Source organism: Rhopalosiphum maidis, chromosome 3 (genome assembly GCF_003676215.2).
Source record: "Rhopalosiphum maidis isolate BTI-1 chromosome 3, ASM367621v3, whole genome shotgun sequence".
NCBI classification, from domain to species: domain Eukaryota; kingdom Metazoa; phylum Arthropoda; class Insecta; order Hemiptera; family Aphididae; genus Rhopalosiphum; species Rhopalosiphum maidis.
The window spans coordinates 34,199,954-34,214,604 of record NC_040879.1 but is presented as its reverse complement, the minus strand read 5'-3'; the positions used below and the strand labels follow the sequence as shown (position 1 = coordinate 34,214,604).

Genomic DNA, 14,651 nt, shown 5'->3' with positions numbered 1-14,651 from the left:
TGATACGGACGATGTAGTGTCCCTTGCGTTCCCCTTAAAAATAAAAGTAATGGTACGGTAAAATTTCTGAAAAATTAGTTGGGGTACTTCGTCTCCCTGTACCCCCCCCCCAAATTGAGTAAGAAAAAATTACTTATATACTAGTTATAACGTAATTAAGTTGTACGAAATTGCACGAATACGGTTAAGAATTTTTTAATTACATTATAATATATTAATACGTATTATGGTAATAATTATACGAAATCACATAACCATATCATGTAATAAAGCTCTTAGAGTATTAGGTTTTATATGACGAAACAGCTTAGAATTGAATGACCCTAATTGTTTTAAATTATTATATTGTTCCTTAGTCCGCTCTATTCTAGAATATGGCTCAGTTATTTGGAATCCGTACCAAACTGGACTAATTAGTAAAATTGAACGGGTCCAAAAACGGTTTTTGAGAGTACTTGCATATAAGTCTAATAGAACTGACGTCTCGCTCGAGCAGCTAGCTAGTGAATATAATATCGAGTCGCTTAAGAATAGAAAAACTTTTCATGATGTGTCTTGGTTGTATAAACTTCTAAATTCTCAAATAATTTGTCCAGAACTACTTAGCCAAATATCTTTAAATGTCCCTTAAACTAATAGTCGTATATTAAAAACATTTTATGTACCTACTTATCGTAATAATTATAGTCAATTCGCCCCGATCAATAGAATGCTAATTTCTAGTAACTCAATCAATAATTTCGATTTTTTCCATGACAATTTAACCAGGTTGTAATCAATATTATTTAAATGTTAACAGTTCTTTCATGTACCAACTAATATGTATTATAAATATAAATACTGATATAATATGCAAAGTTAATTTGTTTATATTAGGTTTTATTCTTGTTATGTATATGATAAAAAAAAATCTGTTCTGAGCCCAATTGTGGGCGTATACAATTATATAAATAAATTATAAAATATACTAAGTACCTGTCTGTCCTATCTTTATCTATATAATATATTATTAAAGCGCGAGGCGATTTCTTTGGACAGCGATATAGTTATAGTAGATCGATTTTCATGATTTCTTTTTTCAAACGCAAGTACTCAGTGAGCAGACGAATCCTTATAATGAGAAAAGTTTGAAAATGTATCAATTAAATAGTTTTCGGAAATATTTAGTTTTCCGTGTAAGGATGCTCGTTGACTGCCGTAAACGCATACGCACATATTTATAACTCCCACTACTTCTATATACGTCTACTACTGCAGTACTGGCGTGTTGTTGTCATCATCGAGGGCGACGATTGTCTGTCGTATACATTGTACACGCACATATCTTACTTCTACTGCTGAGTGATTGTATAATTCCTAGGCGTTATTTTCCGATAATAATAACTTTTGCTATGACAATAAATTGTACTATGCACAAATTGACAAAGTAGGGTTGTATATTAACCTCAACGGGTATTTAATTATGATCAACTATATAATGCCATGCTAGAGTTAGATTTTTTGAAAAATTAAAAATGCAAATAATACCAAATAACAAAAAAGATACAATAAATAAAGTTTATAAAGTAATTCTATTATATAATAATAACGTAATTCATTAAAATTTCTATTTGTTTGTCAAATTGTTTGTTTTGGGGAAATATTAGCAGTTTTCCTATATGAAAATGTCTTGCGTATGAAGATATATATATCTATAAATGTTATTAAAATTTAAGAATTTAAATTAGTTTTCATTTTATGATTTTCCTAAACATTAATGACACATTATTATAAAGATATATATATTTTTTATATTTATTTATATAATTATTCGAAAATTTAATTTTTTTAATGTAACCCGACAGCGACGGATAATTCAACAAGAAGTATTTAATTTTATTAATGATTGATAATTAATGTTATTAACTAATAAAAAAAAATGTATACTTACCTGTATTACTTTATTATTATATTTAAAATATTAATTTTTTTTTTTTAAGAACAGCATTAAAAATATATTATAAAATACGGTCATATAAATATATGGTTGATTGTATTTTTATTTCTATCAATTAAAATTAAAAATAATTAAAACTACCAGTAACAATTATCTGTGAATTTGATTCATTTTTAACAGATCATATACTATAACGGAAACCGCGTGTACAATAACATTCTCATGTAAATATAGAGTGAGCTCAGGAGTCTAGAGAATAAGGATCGTTTTTTAGCCGTACCTATAATTTGAAACTAATAGGTTTCTCGACGTAGAATGTTTTGCACAGGGTAGTAGAGGTCCTTGTTTACTTTGTTTATCACGTCATATATCCGAACTCTTCGTATAACCCAAAGATGTATTAAGCAGGTTCCTAATGCAATGCAAGTTGAAATAAAAACCAGTTGCGTAAATTAATTAAAAATTACAGCATACAACTTATTAGTCCATCTGAATCCATCAATATAGTAATAACTAATAGATATAATATAAGGAGTGTCTGAGAGAGAGAAATAGACAGAAATTTAACAAAAAAGATAACACATTTTAGACTTTGTTAAAATACGATATGAATTTACATACATAAATACATAATATGATCTAGGTTTTCAGGTGTTTGTCCCACAAGTTAGTACGGTTGCTGACGCGGATTCAAGGGGAAGGGGGGATAAAATATGATACGCACATGGTATTGCCTCCCATAAATATATTCTGGATCCGCGCCTGTACGGTTGTGAGTTTATGATTATAACAAAATTATTGTTTATAAAGATTAAATTTCTTATTAAAATTACTGACATACCCTTGATTATTATCTAAAGTAGATATGAAAAAAATGTTAGATATTAGTGTTATTACCGATTGGACATAGTATTACAGATATAAAGTTTATCACTGTGTCGAACGATAGTAGGTACATATGAAAATAATAGATATGTACCTATTAATTATTATTATTATTATCATTATTTATTACCTATGTGACTACTGGTCTTCAGAACATGAAGTAGTATATAAACATGACCAACTTTGAAAAGCTATATTTATTTAAGCTAAAATTAACTTGGATATAATTAGCAGTGACACAGCGTATAGTGAACATATTAAACAATATTATAAAAACAAATATTAGATTAAATCTTAATGAGTATTGTACCTATATTTTATTACGGATTGGATTAGGTACTTAATCATTTAGTTACTTACCGGCTACCATAACTGTATAATTTTACCATAATAATATGGTGTATTATTTAAAATAAAAGTGTCTTTCGATCATTTAAAATTTAACCGATTTTTAAATTAATTATTCTTTATATTACAAATAAATATTTTTACAAAATAGCTTATTACGTATTAAAAAAATGTAGTGATTTTTTTTATATTTTAGACTTGACCAATGTAAAAGGTAGGCTCTATTAGTGATATAATACAATGAAAAACTCAAAAAACTGTACTACAATATCTGCATTATATTTCAAATTGCAGCTACTGACTTTCCTATTAATTTATGTACTTACTTACTGTATATAGTTTTAATATATATGTATTGACACGGTCCACAGCAGTTGTAAGTATAAACTACAAATTATACACCTACAACTGGGTAAGCAATCAATTTGTACGGTCCATTGTTTAAACGGCACGACGCGGACACTGTACGGTCAGGTAAAATTTTAGATTGCAGAACGCCTGAACGCGAACACTTTGTACTATTATATGCATAAAGTATATATTAATGTACATAGTTGTATACCCAAGTGTTAAGTATTTATAATATAAATTATTAAAATGTAAAAATTGAATATAAAAAAATTAAATTTATTAAAATATAGTATATTTGTACTATTAGTCAAAATAATCAGTTAAAATTAATTCAAAATATGTACAATATAAATATAAATAAAAAAATTATATTGAAAAAAAAATCCATGCCAAAAACGAGAAATAATGTTAAACCCGCGACATGTATATGGAATTTAAAAATGTAAAATAATTTCATTGTTTTGGTGCTGGTTACATAAATTTAATCGCTTATTATTTTCACCAGAATTAAATTTTTGCTTCTTATATAGCCTATTGCCACATTCGTCCAATTGTATTGCCCGCAAAACTGACCAAAAATTAGGAGAATGTATAAGATGCTTAGATTTACCAATTATATTTTAATTTAATAACATTTTTAATAAAATTGTTTATAATAAAAACATATGTATATTCTTTATGTGTATATAATAGTACAGTGTCCGCGTTTTGCAATGTAGGTAGTATAGGTCAGGTCATATTTTTAATGCTCGACCGTAAAAAAAGACCTAGGACCCTTCAACTGTCACAAAAACACCACTAGTTCGACCTTGAATTTATTGTATATACCAGCGGATCTCAACCTTTTTATATTCGCGTACCACCTACACAGTTTTTACCATTTTTTTTTTACTTAATAATGTATACGTTTACGTTACATCTATAGAATTTAATTTTATTAGGAATTACAAAGTTATAGGAATTAAGTATTTAATTTACAAAAAGAAATTAAATTAAATATGTACAATTATTATTATTATTATTTATTATTATTACGATTACAAACGACCTCCACGCCACCAAATAAACCAAATGATATTTAATGTTAATTATGATTCATTCCAAATTTGTTTATAAAGGCAGATTTTGTTCGCGTACCATAGATTGAGAAGCGTTGGTATATACCATATACGTAAATTATGGTTGGTTTTATATTTTTCTCTAAATAATCTTCAGATTTAATCAGTATATTTATGATTTTCCAACCGTGGAATCAATAATTAGGTATATTATAGTATTGGGACCAGTGGCGGCTCGTGGGTTTTTAATGAAGTAGTGCACATCCATTTATAATCAATATAATATAAATATATATGTAACCTAACCTATGTATATATATATTATAAATTGTATTAAATAATTGGTTACAAATTTTAGTTATTACCTTTTCTTTTGTTTATATTTTTACAAGTAATAATAACAATACACGAATAATAATATTATATTAATATACGTTAATGTCGGTCGTCGATTAAAAACAGAAACACGATTAATGTTTTGAATTTCCGGTAATGATCGTCTAGCTAATATTTTCAGCTGATTATCGGAATATAATAAACGAATGAGAGTAAAAATAAACTATAATAACATAATAATAATGCCGATGCCGACGCGCGCAACGACGCGGTGACGTCGAAAATAATTTGCTGAAAACAATTTAATTGTTAATAACGCGGGTTTCGTATTTCGACTTGCTTTAATTTTTACACTGTACAATAATGTGCACAACGATTCTGTGCAAAACTGCTCTACTATAATAATACACGCCGATACCGTTCCGTCGTGGACAAACCGGACGGCTGTTTGGCAATCGAAACAACCCAATCCAAACATCATATTATTTTTATAATATTCTGAATTTATATTTTTATATTTTGAAAAATAATCTTAATTACATTACAGGTACTTAGTTGTATTATTATGATTTATGTTTTTAATTTTTCTTGAATTTGGCTAGGTAGTGCAATAGGTCGATTGCCACCCAGGTACAGGTAAACGATTTTTTCCTACCTTTTCTGTGTTCCAATTGCGTTTTAAACTTATTAGTGTAAAGTAGATACAAGCACTACAAGCGTTAAATACACTTAATAATAAATATATTACCTATATTTAGCCCATATGGTGTACAGATTTATTTAAACACGAATTGATTTTTACTTGATGAGTACGAAAATTATATTCTTATAGTCTTATCGATTAATATCATTAGTCATTATTCATTACAATCACATAGCGATTTAATTTACAATTAGTAATATTATGACACCTAATGGCTAAATTAAATTCTAAATGCATCACCACAATATTATATAAACCCAGTGGCGGACGCAGGGAGGGGTTTTGGGGGTTCAACCCAAAATGAATGGATGATTAATTTCAAATAATTAATAATTATTTCAAAATAAAGGTAATTGTTCTTATTTTTTTCATTAATTCTATTTGTTTTTGTTCATTCGTTTTTGAAGCATAACCAGTTTTATACAAAACAATATGGAATTTTTTTTTAACGAATAAGTACTTGTAAAAGCTGTATACAGTTTTTACAAATGTGTAGGTACTATATTATAGGTATTATTATACCTATTAGGAAATAATAAAGGTTCTCGGTAATATGTTTATTTCAAAAAAACTTAAACGACTGAAAAAGATTTCGAATAGTTTCAAGTTTAAGTATGCCCATAAAATAGTACCCACATATTAAATTTTAATTTGATAATTTTGATATACCATACACCTAGGTGTATATATCAGAAATCTTAAAATGTGGACCGATTGCTCTAAAATAAACATAATGACGAATATCGAAATCAGTTTACAGAAGTATTAAAACATTATTTGGTTCGTCGATATTCGATAGTATTGATACAACAAAACAATACGTTTAGTCAAATAAAATATATTTTATAAAACGGTCGCGCACTCTTGCGTGCGACGTCGCATTGGTGATTTATGAGTGCGAGTGCGTACATACGATGTAATGCGAACACACACACACACACGCGCACACACACACACACACACGCACGCACGCCACAACAACAACAATAACAAGAGACCAAGACTACTCTTATCTTTTATTCTGCCATGACATAGCGTTTCGTATGGTTTTCGTTTTGGTTTACCGGCCTTTCAAAGGACATGCAGCGCTCACGGTGGCGATAGCGATAGTTTTTTTCTTTTATGATTTTAACGAATAACGACGCCATATCCATACGCGTCGCATTAGATGTTAGTAAACACTTAACCTAACTTTTCATTTTAATTGTTATTACACTTGTTTGTGTTCTGAAGTGTGTAAACACATTTTACTAGTTTACTTGTGTTTAATTATTACAGTATTCTGTAGTTGATATTTTGTCTAAACTGTTGATTCATTGTTTTTGTTTTGACTACTACATTTAATACCACAGAAAACCATGTCGTCTACCGATGTTGTTGTGCCAATAAATTACCTAGACTTGTGCCGCATCTGTCTCGCCGAAAACCATCTCACTGATATTCTAATGTTTGGAGAAACGTCTATACAATGGATAAAAGACATTAAGACATACTTCAACGTCCAAGTAAGTATATTTAACATTCACTTGTATCATGTTTTTTGTTTGATTATTGATCCATTCCACGGTTCATCGTCAGGCCTTTTGATTATTTAGTATACTTTTGTCCTAAGGAAAATAAGTTACTTTGGTAGTTACAGTACATTGTGATTATCCACAATATATTTGATTAATTCAATTGTGTTATTGCGACCATCTCCATTTAATGCTGTGTTATATTTAAAAACAATTTTGTAATATTTAAGATACTATAATATAAATAGGCCTGCCTACCAAAATTTAATATGTAAAGTACATGCTGAAGAGTATAATAATAGGCATGTGAGATATGTGTTTACCTTTTTTACAAGACTTTACATTTCCAAAATATCTATTTTCTAAGTAGTCTTCGATTAAATAATTATTATGATCAATACTCTAGGAAAAGTCACAACGATTTTCTCTAATTTTTGTTATACAGATCTAATTATATTTTTTTGTCTTTTTGATAACAAAATTGTTTTAAAATAATGCAACCTGTAGTACCTGTCGTAAACGTAGTAACAGAATTGAGTTTACCAGGAAGTCATGTAGGTATTCATGATAACTAGAGCACAGATTTTTATGCACTTAAAAGTATTAAAATATTCCATATAATATGGAGTCAAAATTATGAAAATATGTAAAAAGTATGCAAGAATTTTTTATTTATTTAAAATTTACAATAAAACTTTTAATAATTAATTACTTAAATACATAATAAAAAAAAATTTAGGGAATTTTCTAAACTTAATTAATTTTTAAAATTTTATTTATTATTAAAATGAATAATCATATGCATTTCAAGTTTTTCTTCTATGAAGCCTGTGTCGTTTATCGATTAACATATTTTTAAAGACTGAGAACAAACATTTGACGTCAACCGTAGTTATTGGGGCATATTATTTAAAGTTTACATCGTAATCGATTATTTATCTTATAACTAATTATATATATAAATTATTATTTAGTGACTATGAAATTTAGTTTTAATTTCTCTACTTGACAAAATATTATTTTATACATTTTTTTTAATTTTTGCTTCAATATGCAAAAATAAATTTCATCATTAACTTCAAATTATGATGATTTGTAGAAATAACTGACAAAAATCCAAAAATATCAAAAGGAAAAAAATATGCAATTGCATAGAAATCCGCGCTCTAATGATAATAAAAATCTATCTATATTAAATTATAATTCAATTTAAAACAACCATAATAATTTAAACATAAATTACACTAATTTTTAATTTTTAATTTAGTTATTGTAAACTATTATATTTATTTTGAGAAAAATAATACTGACTCATACATTTTTTGTTATTATCCCTGTTATGAAAATTATTAAATATTATATACTGTTTAATTTATTATTAGTTTAAAATATATGTTTACACAAAATGTCATACGAAAAATTAGTAGGTATTGACATTCTTTTACAAATATGATATATTAATATATTTAATAAAACAAATATAAATATTAGTATTGGTATAAGTCAAATATAGTGATTTAATACTTATTATATATTTAAAATACTATGCATATAAATAATTTAAATATAAGTTAAAAATACTAAAAATTACTAACTGTATAGTTATTTATTTTACCTGACGAACAATTTAGTAGTTTTTATTAGATTTATAGGTATCTCCCAATATGTGGTCTACCACCATTTTGTGTATTAGTTAACGATAAATATGAGTAGTATCTACCAATGTTTTGTATTTTATTATAATTAGGATATTCTAGTTATGATTATTGATATTTGTTGATATTATTTATTATTTCAAACCATTTTATAGTCGTTATTGTATTGACGATAATCTGAATAATTAATTAATGCTTCTGTAGACTAGTACAATAATCTTCTGGTTTAAGTTAATTTTAACTACTGACCAGTTAAATTATGGTTTTTTGATTTAAAATAATTAAGAAGATGATATGACTAGTTTAAATGTGTCATGTTTTAGGGTTCTCAATGTATTAACACTTGAATTACAAATTTGATAATAATAATATTAATTTTATATTTTCAGTTACAATTCAATGATCATAAATCGACAAAGCTATGTAGGCGTTGTATTCATAAGATTGAGTCATGGCGCAGGGATATGCGTTATGCAGTCAATTCTCAAATTATCATCGATTTTTTTGATAGACGGGTATGTAGACATTTTTTTGTATTCTATGTTTACATTAAAGTTAATTCAAAATAAGGTAGCAAGGCACTATTCTGCTGTTCACTAAATATCTACAGTTACTGGTTTAGAATAAAAATTTACGTTTTTAATTATTTTTTTATTACCACTTTACCAAATTTACCAATTTATTACTAAAAACCACTCCAACATTGAAAATCTAAGCAGTTTACTGTAGCAGACAGAAAAAAACACATAATTGTAGTAAAATCAATAAATTCTCAGAATCTAATATATTACTATGAGAGTTACTATTATTATTTTTTAATCATTTTTCTATTTAGTCATTAGTTACATGATATTTAATTTCATTTAATTTTTAATTATTTTTTGTGTTCCTTATAATGGATTAAAATACTCTCTTAATACACTTAAGTTTTGTGAGTACAATTTAATTTTAAGTACTTATTTCAAATTGTATTTATTTATTTAATAATTGTTTGTGTTTTAATATTCCGTGTTACTATTACATCATTTTAATATTTCATACCTTTCAAAAAAAAAAAAAACTTATACTAATCAAATTGGTTCTTATTAAGTTTTATTTTTATTTAAAAATTGGTGAAATATTCTCAAAATATTCCTAATATTTTCTAAGTATTCTAAAAAAAAATTAATTAATTTAAAATAATTTATAAGCAGGGTTCAGGCCTTATAGTAATAAAAAACTTTAAAATATGCTCTTTTATATAACCAAATAAAATTAAAAATATGCATACAAAATTTAAAAAAATAATTAACAAAAATGATTTACTAGATACAAAAAAAAATATTCTTATTCGACATTTTAGTATTATGTTTAGGAAAAACTACTAAGTTATAAGTTACAATTAATGTTTTTTTTTTAACTATTTTATTAATTATTAATTATATTATATGTACTGTTTTATACCTATAGGTGCAAAGTGTAATGGGAATCGATGTAGAAGAGGATTGAAATAATCAGTTCACAAATACATTTAAACTTGTAACAGACAATGTTATATCAAAATTTTGTCTAATAAATTTCCTTTATTTTATTACATTTGAATTTTTGTAATTTTATTGAGCTATATAATTAAATTCTATTAGAGTTTTTGCATACCAAACGTTCCATTGTACATCAAAAACAACTATCTAATCTAATGAATATGGAAGAATGAAGATATTTTATTAAATTAGTTTGTTTTCATTTTAAAATGAAATGGTAAAAAAATAGAGTTAATTTTTTTCAATTGAATACAATCTTACAATATTAATGTATATAACAGGAGTATATAATTTTATGGTGTTGATATAAACAAAAAGGAACCTAGCAATAAAAAAGTGAAGGTTGGTTATAAATAGGAAACCATTATTATTTTGTATAGAAACTAAGATGTCTACATATATTAGTATACTTATTTATGTGTATGACATGATACATTGATTAGGGAATAGAATTTAACAGTTGATTTAATAAACAGTTTTATACTGACATAATAAGCAGTGTTGCAAAAACCATTTATGTATATATATACTTTTATACTACACTAGATAAAGAACTCCTATATTATTTTTATCAGTGAAGCTTGCGTATCAGTTGCCAATTTTGTCGTTTGCAAAACATCATATTTATTATACAAAATGTAATGTGAATTACATCATTTTTAATGGTAAAATATATATAATTTTTTTTAAACAAGTTTAGAAATAATTAAATACAATACAACATAATTAATATTTACCCTACAAGATACCATACAATCAGGCTTGAACTGATAACGGTAAGTTATAAGTTTGCTATATAGTTCTATATAGAAATCTGTGGGATATGTTCATAATTTAAATAAAAGTATTATTTTTCTGATAATTTTATATATAAATTAGATAATAAACGTTTAAAATGTTTAACGGGTTTAATAAGGTTTTTGTAAAAATTGAAGTAAAATTTAAAATTTAAAAATAACATTCTCAATGGAAATCAAAGAAGAACACTAAACTAGCTAAAGATAAAAATTATCTTTAAATTGTTTAGATATTTTATTATAGACATTATAATAAGAAAATATATGAAAAATAATAACAATCATTACAATCATCAAATATATTTTTGACGATTTGATTTGAAATTAGGCTGGAGCAGGTATTGGAAATAAATGTGGAGGGGAAGAATATTATATTTGCGAGTTGATTTGTAAAACATTTGAATACTGCTGATGTAAAAAATAAATTTGTTGTTATTTATATTAAAGTTATTAAAAATAGAATATGATAAATGGAAGTATCTGAGAAATTTTGCAACACACATGTCATGTCCTACCTAACCATAAACACCAAAATAAAAATAGTATCTAGTTAAAAAATATTCTAACATAAAATAGGCAGTATATTAAGTTGATAGAACTATAGTTTAACAATATTGATACTTGCGTATAATTTTATATGTGTGTTTAAAGTTGCGTTAAATAAAATACTTATATTTATGAAATAAAGTTATATTTATAAGAGGCTAATAATTATTCCAGGATAGTTTAATTGTACTTTTTACCTAGAAAATGTTTTAATTGCACTTAAGTAAAAATAAGGTAACACTTGATTGGTGAATCGTAAGTTCTTACACGGAAAAAGGTACGTATGTTAATTTATACACAGCATGTAAAAAAAATATACTATATTTTAAGTTAGATGTCTTAAAAAAATGAAAATATCATTAAACATTTTATTTTTATACATTTTAATTGTAAAAAAAAAATTTAAAAATATACTATATTATTATAATATAACTATAAGTTATCAAAATTATGATGTGAAAATAATATCATTTAGAAGAATACATAATAGTGTTAAGTAAGTGAAGAAATAATATAATTGCACTCGTTTCAATGGCTATACATAGTGCCGATAATAGTATAGAATCTATAAAGATAAATTACAATAATAGCTTAACGATAAAGCTGACAAGAGAACTTATACATTCGACTTTTTTGATACATAAAATATTCAAAGTACTTATATTTTATTTATAAATTACGAATAATTATTATACTAAAATGCATGACAGGATATATTTATGATTTAACTGAATAACTGATATTAGATTGAAAACATGAATTATATATAATATTATACCTACGCTGTATAGGAACGTACCTTTTTTATCATGTAGGAACTTACGTTCGCCCACTAGATTTGCTCTCGGGTAAAAAAAGGTAATGGTTGATTTGCATTAATGGAAAAAATAATGTTAGGTAATTTAAGCTTTGTTTAGTATTAGTTTCCCTTCCCACTTAAAATGCGATCATTGAATGCTAATTATTATTTTTATACTTTTTAATTGTAAATAATATAATGTACTCGTATATTATATATATTATTAAATTATATTTTTTTGTAAAAATTATAAGAAAGTGTGTTATGAATTTATTACATAATATTTATATACACCAACACCAAGCCATAAGACATTCTTCCAGATCAGGTTACTCACATTTTTTCTGTCTCGTCCTCGATGTGTAAGGTGTTATAATGTTTAAGATGGTCCTTTTGTTTAAGTATCGTTGAAAGCGTAGAAACTGGAATACCAAAACGTAGAGCATCATCTTTTTTTTTCACCTGCTTCAACTACCGCGATCACTTTTTTGTCGGTTATCGACAAACATTTGTACCTTACGGGACCCGTATTGCGACTGACTACGTTTTATTCAATTCAATAACGGTTTACCCATTGCAGAGGTTTATTTTGGTAAAATGATACGATTAAAGTTTAGATAAGGTAGGCAAGGTACAATGACATTTGTAATCTACGATAATAGTCATTAGTTTCATTACGAGTACGTTAAATAGATTGTACATAATCTTTATACAATATGAACTGAAATATAACCGCGTTTAAAGAAATCCGATTTATAGAGGTTCGTGGAAAAACAATTCGAATTTGTAGAGTGTGCCTCACCAATAACAGACATTTCGAATTATCGAGGGGACCGGAATACATGTATTTTCTTCTAATTATAGAGTTTTCTCGGGAGACTTAGCGTTTAGTTTCATTTATGGAGTTTTTCGAATTATTGAGCGACTACTGTATTAATATATTATATAGAATTGCACTGCTTTTTAAACCGAGCGTAGTTCGACCGTTACCTACTTTAATCCTAGTGTAGTTCGACCGTTACCTTTTTTAACCCGAGTGCAATTCGACCTTACCCGATATTTTGCGTCTTACAGAAAAGAGCAAAAAATAAATGATTGAACTAAAGATAAATATATCATAAGTTCAATATATTAATATAAGACATAATATTTTTAGCATCTATTCTAGAATGTTCGGCGGAGCACATATCGGGTCTTCGGGATTACCGATTCGATAACGATCTGGTGTTTCCGTTGAATGTTCTAGAATCGACTAAATGTTATAAATATGACAGTCGCGAATATATTACGTTTTCGCGAGTCAGTCGATCGGTTGATCTTATATTGTCCCGACGCGTAATGTTTTTTTTTTTTTTTGGTAAGAATGAAAGAGAACGAAATAAAATTGAATAATCTGTAATACTAGTTACTTTAATTTTAATGTTAATTAACCTAATGATTTACAAACCTATATAAACCGCTTGTCAGCCAACAATATTACGTAAAATAAATATAACACGATTTTTCCATTTAAATTAACAATTTTTAACATAGACTTAAACTAATAAATCGAAATTTGAAACATACACAATTTAGAGGGGTCGTATGAATTTGGTCGTGGTAAAATTTGTCGTCTGAAATTGGTCGTTTAATAAATAATACGTATATTATATAAAAATAAAATGTTGTCGTTATTTTTCTTAAATGAATATGACGTAATAATATGTGTAAAAACAATTATAAATTATTAAAAACAACATGTGTAAAAACTTAAAATAATTATAAGTTATAAAAACTGATAAATATGAAAAGTATTATAAGTTATGAGCTATCCCTGATATATATTCATCAAACTGTTCTATTAATAAATGTTTTACTTATCTATTGTATCTATCCTCTCGGAGGTGTCATTATATTTCTTCCGTTTTCTAAGGATTTCTGTTCCGGTACAATATTAGACCATTTAGCTTGTCTTCTTTTTGTAGGGCTCTAATAAATTTTCCAAATGTTAGGGCGAATAGCGTTTAATATATAGATGAAAAACCATTATGCCATCCTTCTACGAAATTATTGGTTTTTGGAAGGTTATATTCATTAGCATAGTAATTCCAAATTGTAATCAAAAGTTTTTGATTCTTTCTTTTTTGTCGTTTCTGTCCATCAGGGGCGTAATTACGGGGGATATGGGGGATAAATCCTCCCATGCAGAGCCTTGTTAAGGTCC

At 26.3% G+C, this 14,651-nt stretch overlaps 1 protein-coding gene and 1 long non-coding RNA gene across 2 annotated transcripts in view; one reads left to right on the top strand and one right to left on the bottom strand.

Moving 5' to 3' along the window:
* The window catches only part of LOC113557102, a 125,279-nt gene extending 112,315 nt beyond the window's left edge, over positions 1-12,964 (bottom strand). The window contains exon 1 of the long non-coding RNA XR_003405573.1: positions 12,786-12,964. This is a non-coding gene — a long non-coding RNA (uncharacterized LOC113557102). The remainder of the gene's footprint in view (positions 1-12,785) is intronic.
* On the top strand, positions 6,823-10,367 carry LOC113557101. Its single transcript, XM_026962412.1, has 3 exons — positions 6,823-7,122; positions 9,176-9,301; positions 10,236-10,367. Exons 1-3 carry the CDS (start codon positions 6,976-6,978, stop codon positions 10,272-10,274), a joined length of 312 nt encoding a protein of 103 aa, XP_026818213.1. The 5' UTR covers positions 6,823-6,975; the 3' UTR covers positions 10,275-10,367.
* Positions 12,965-14,651: the final 1,687 nt, after the last annotated feature.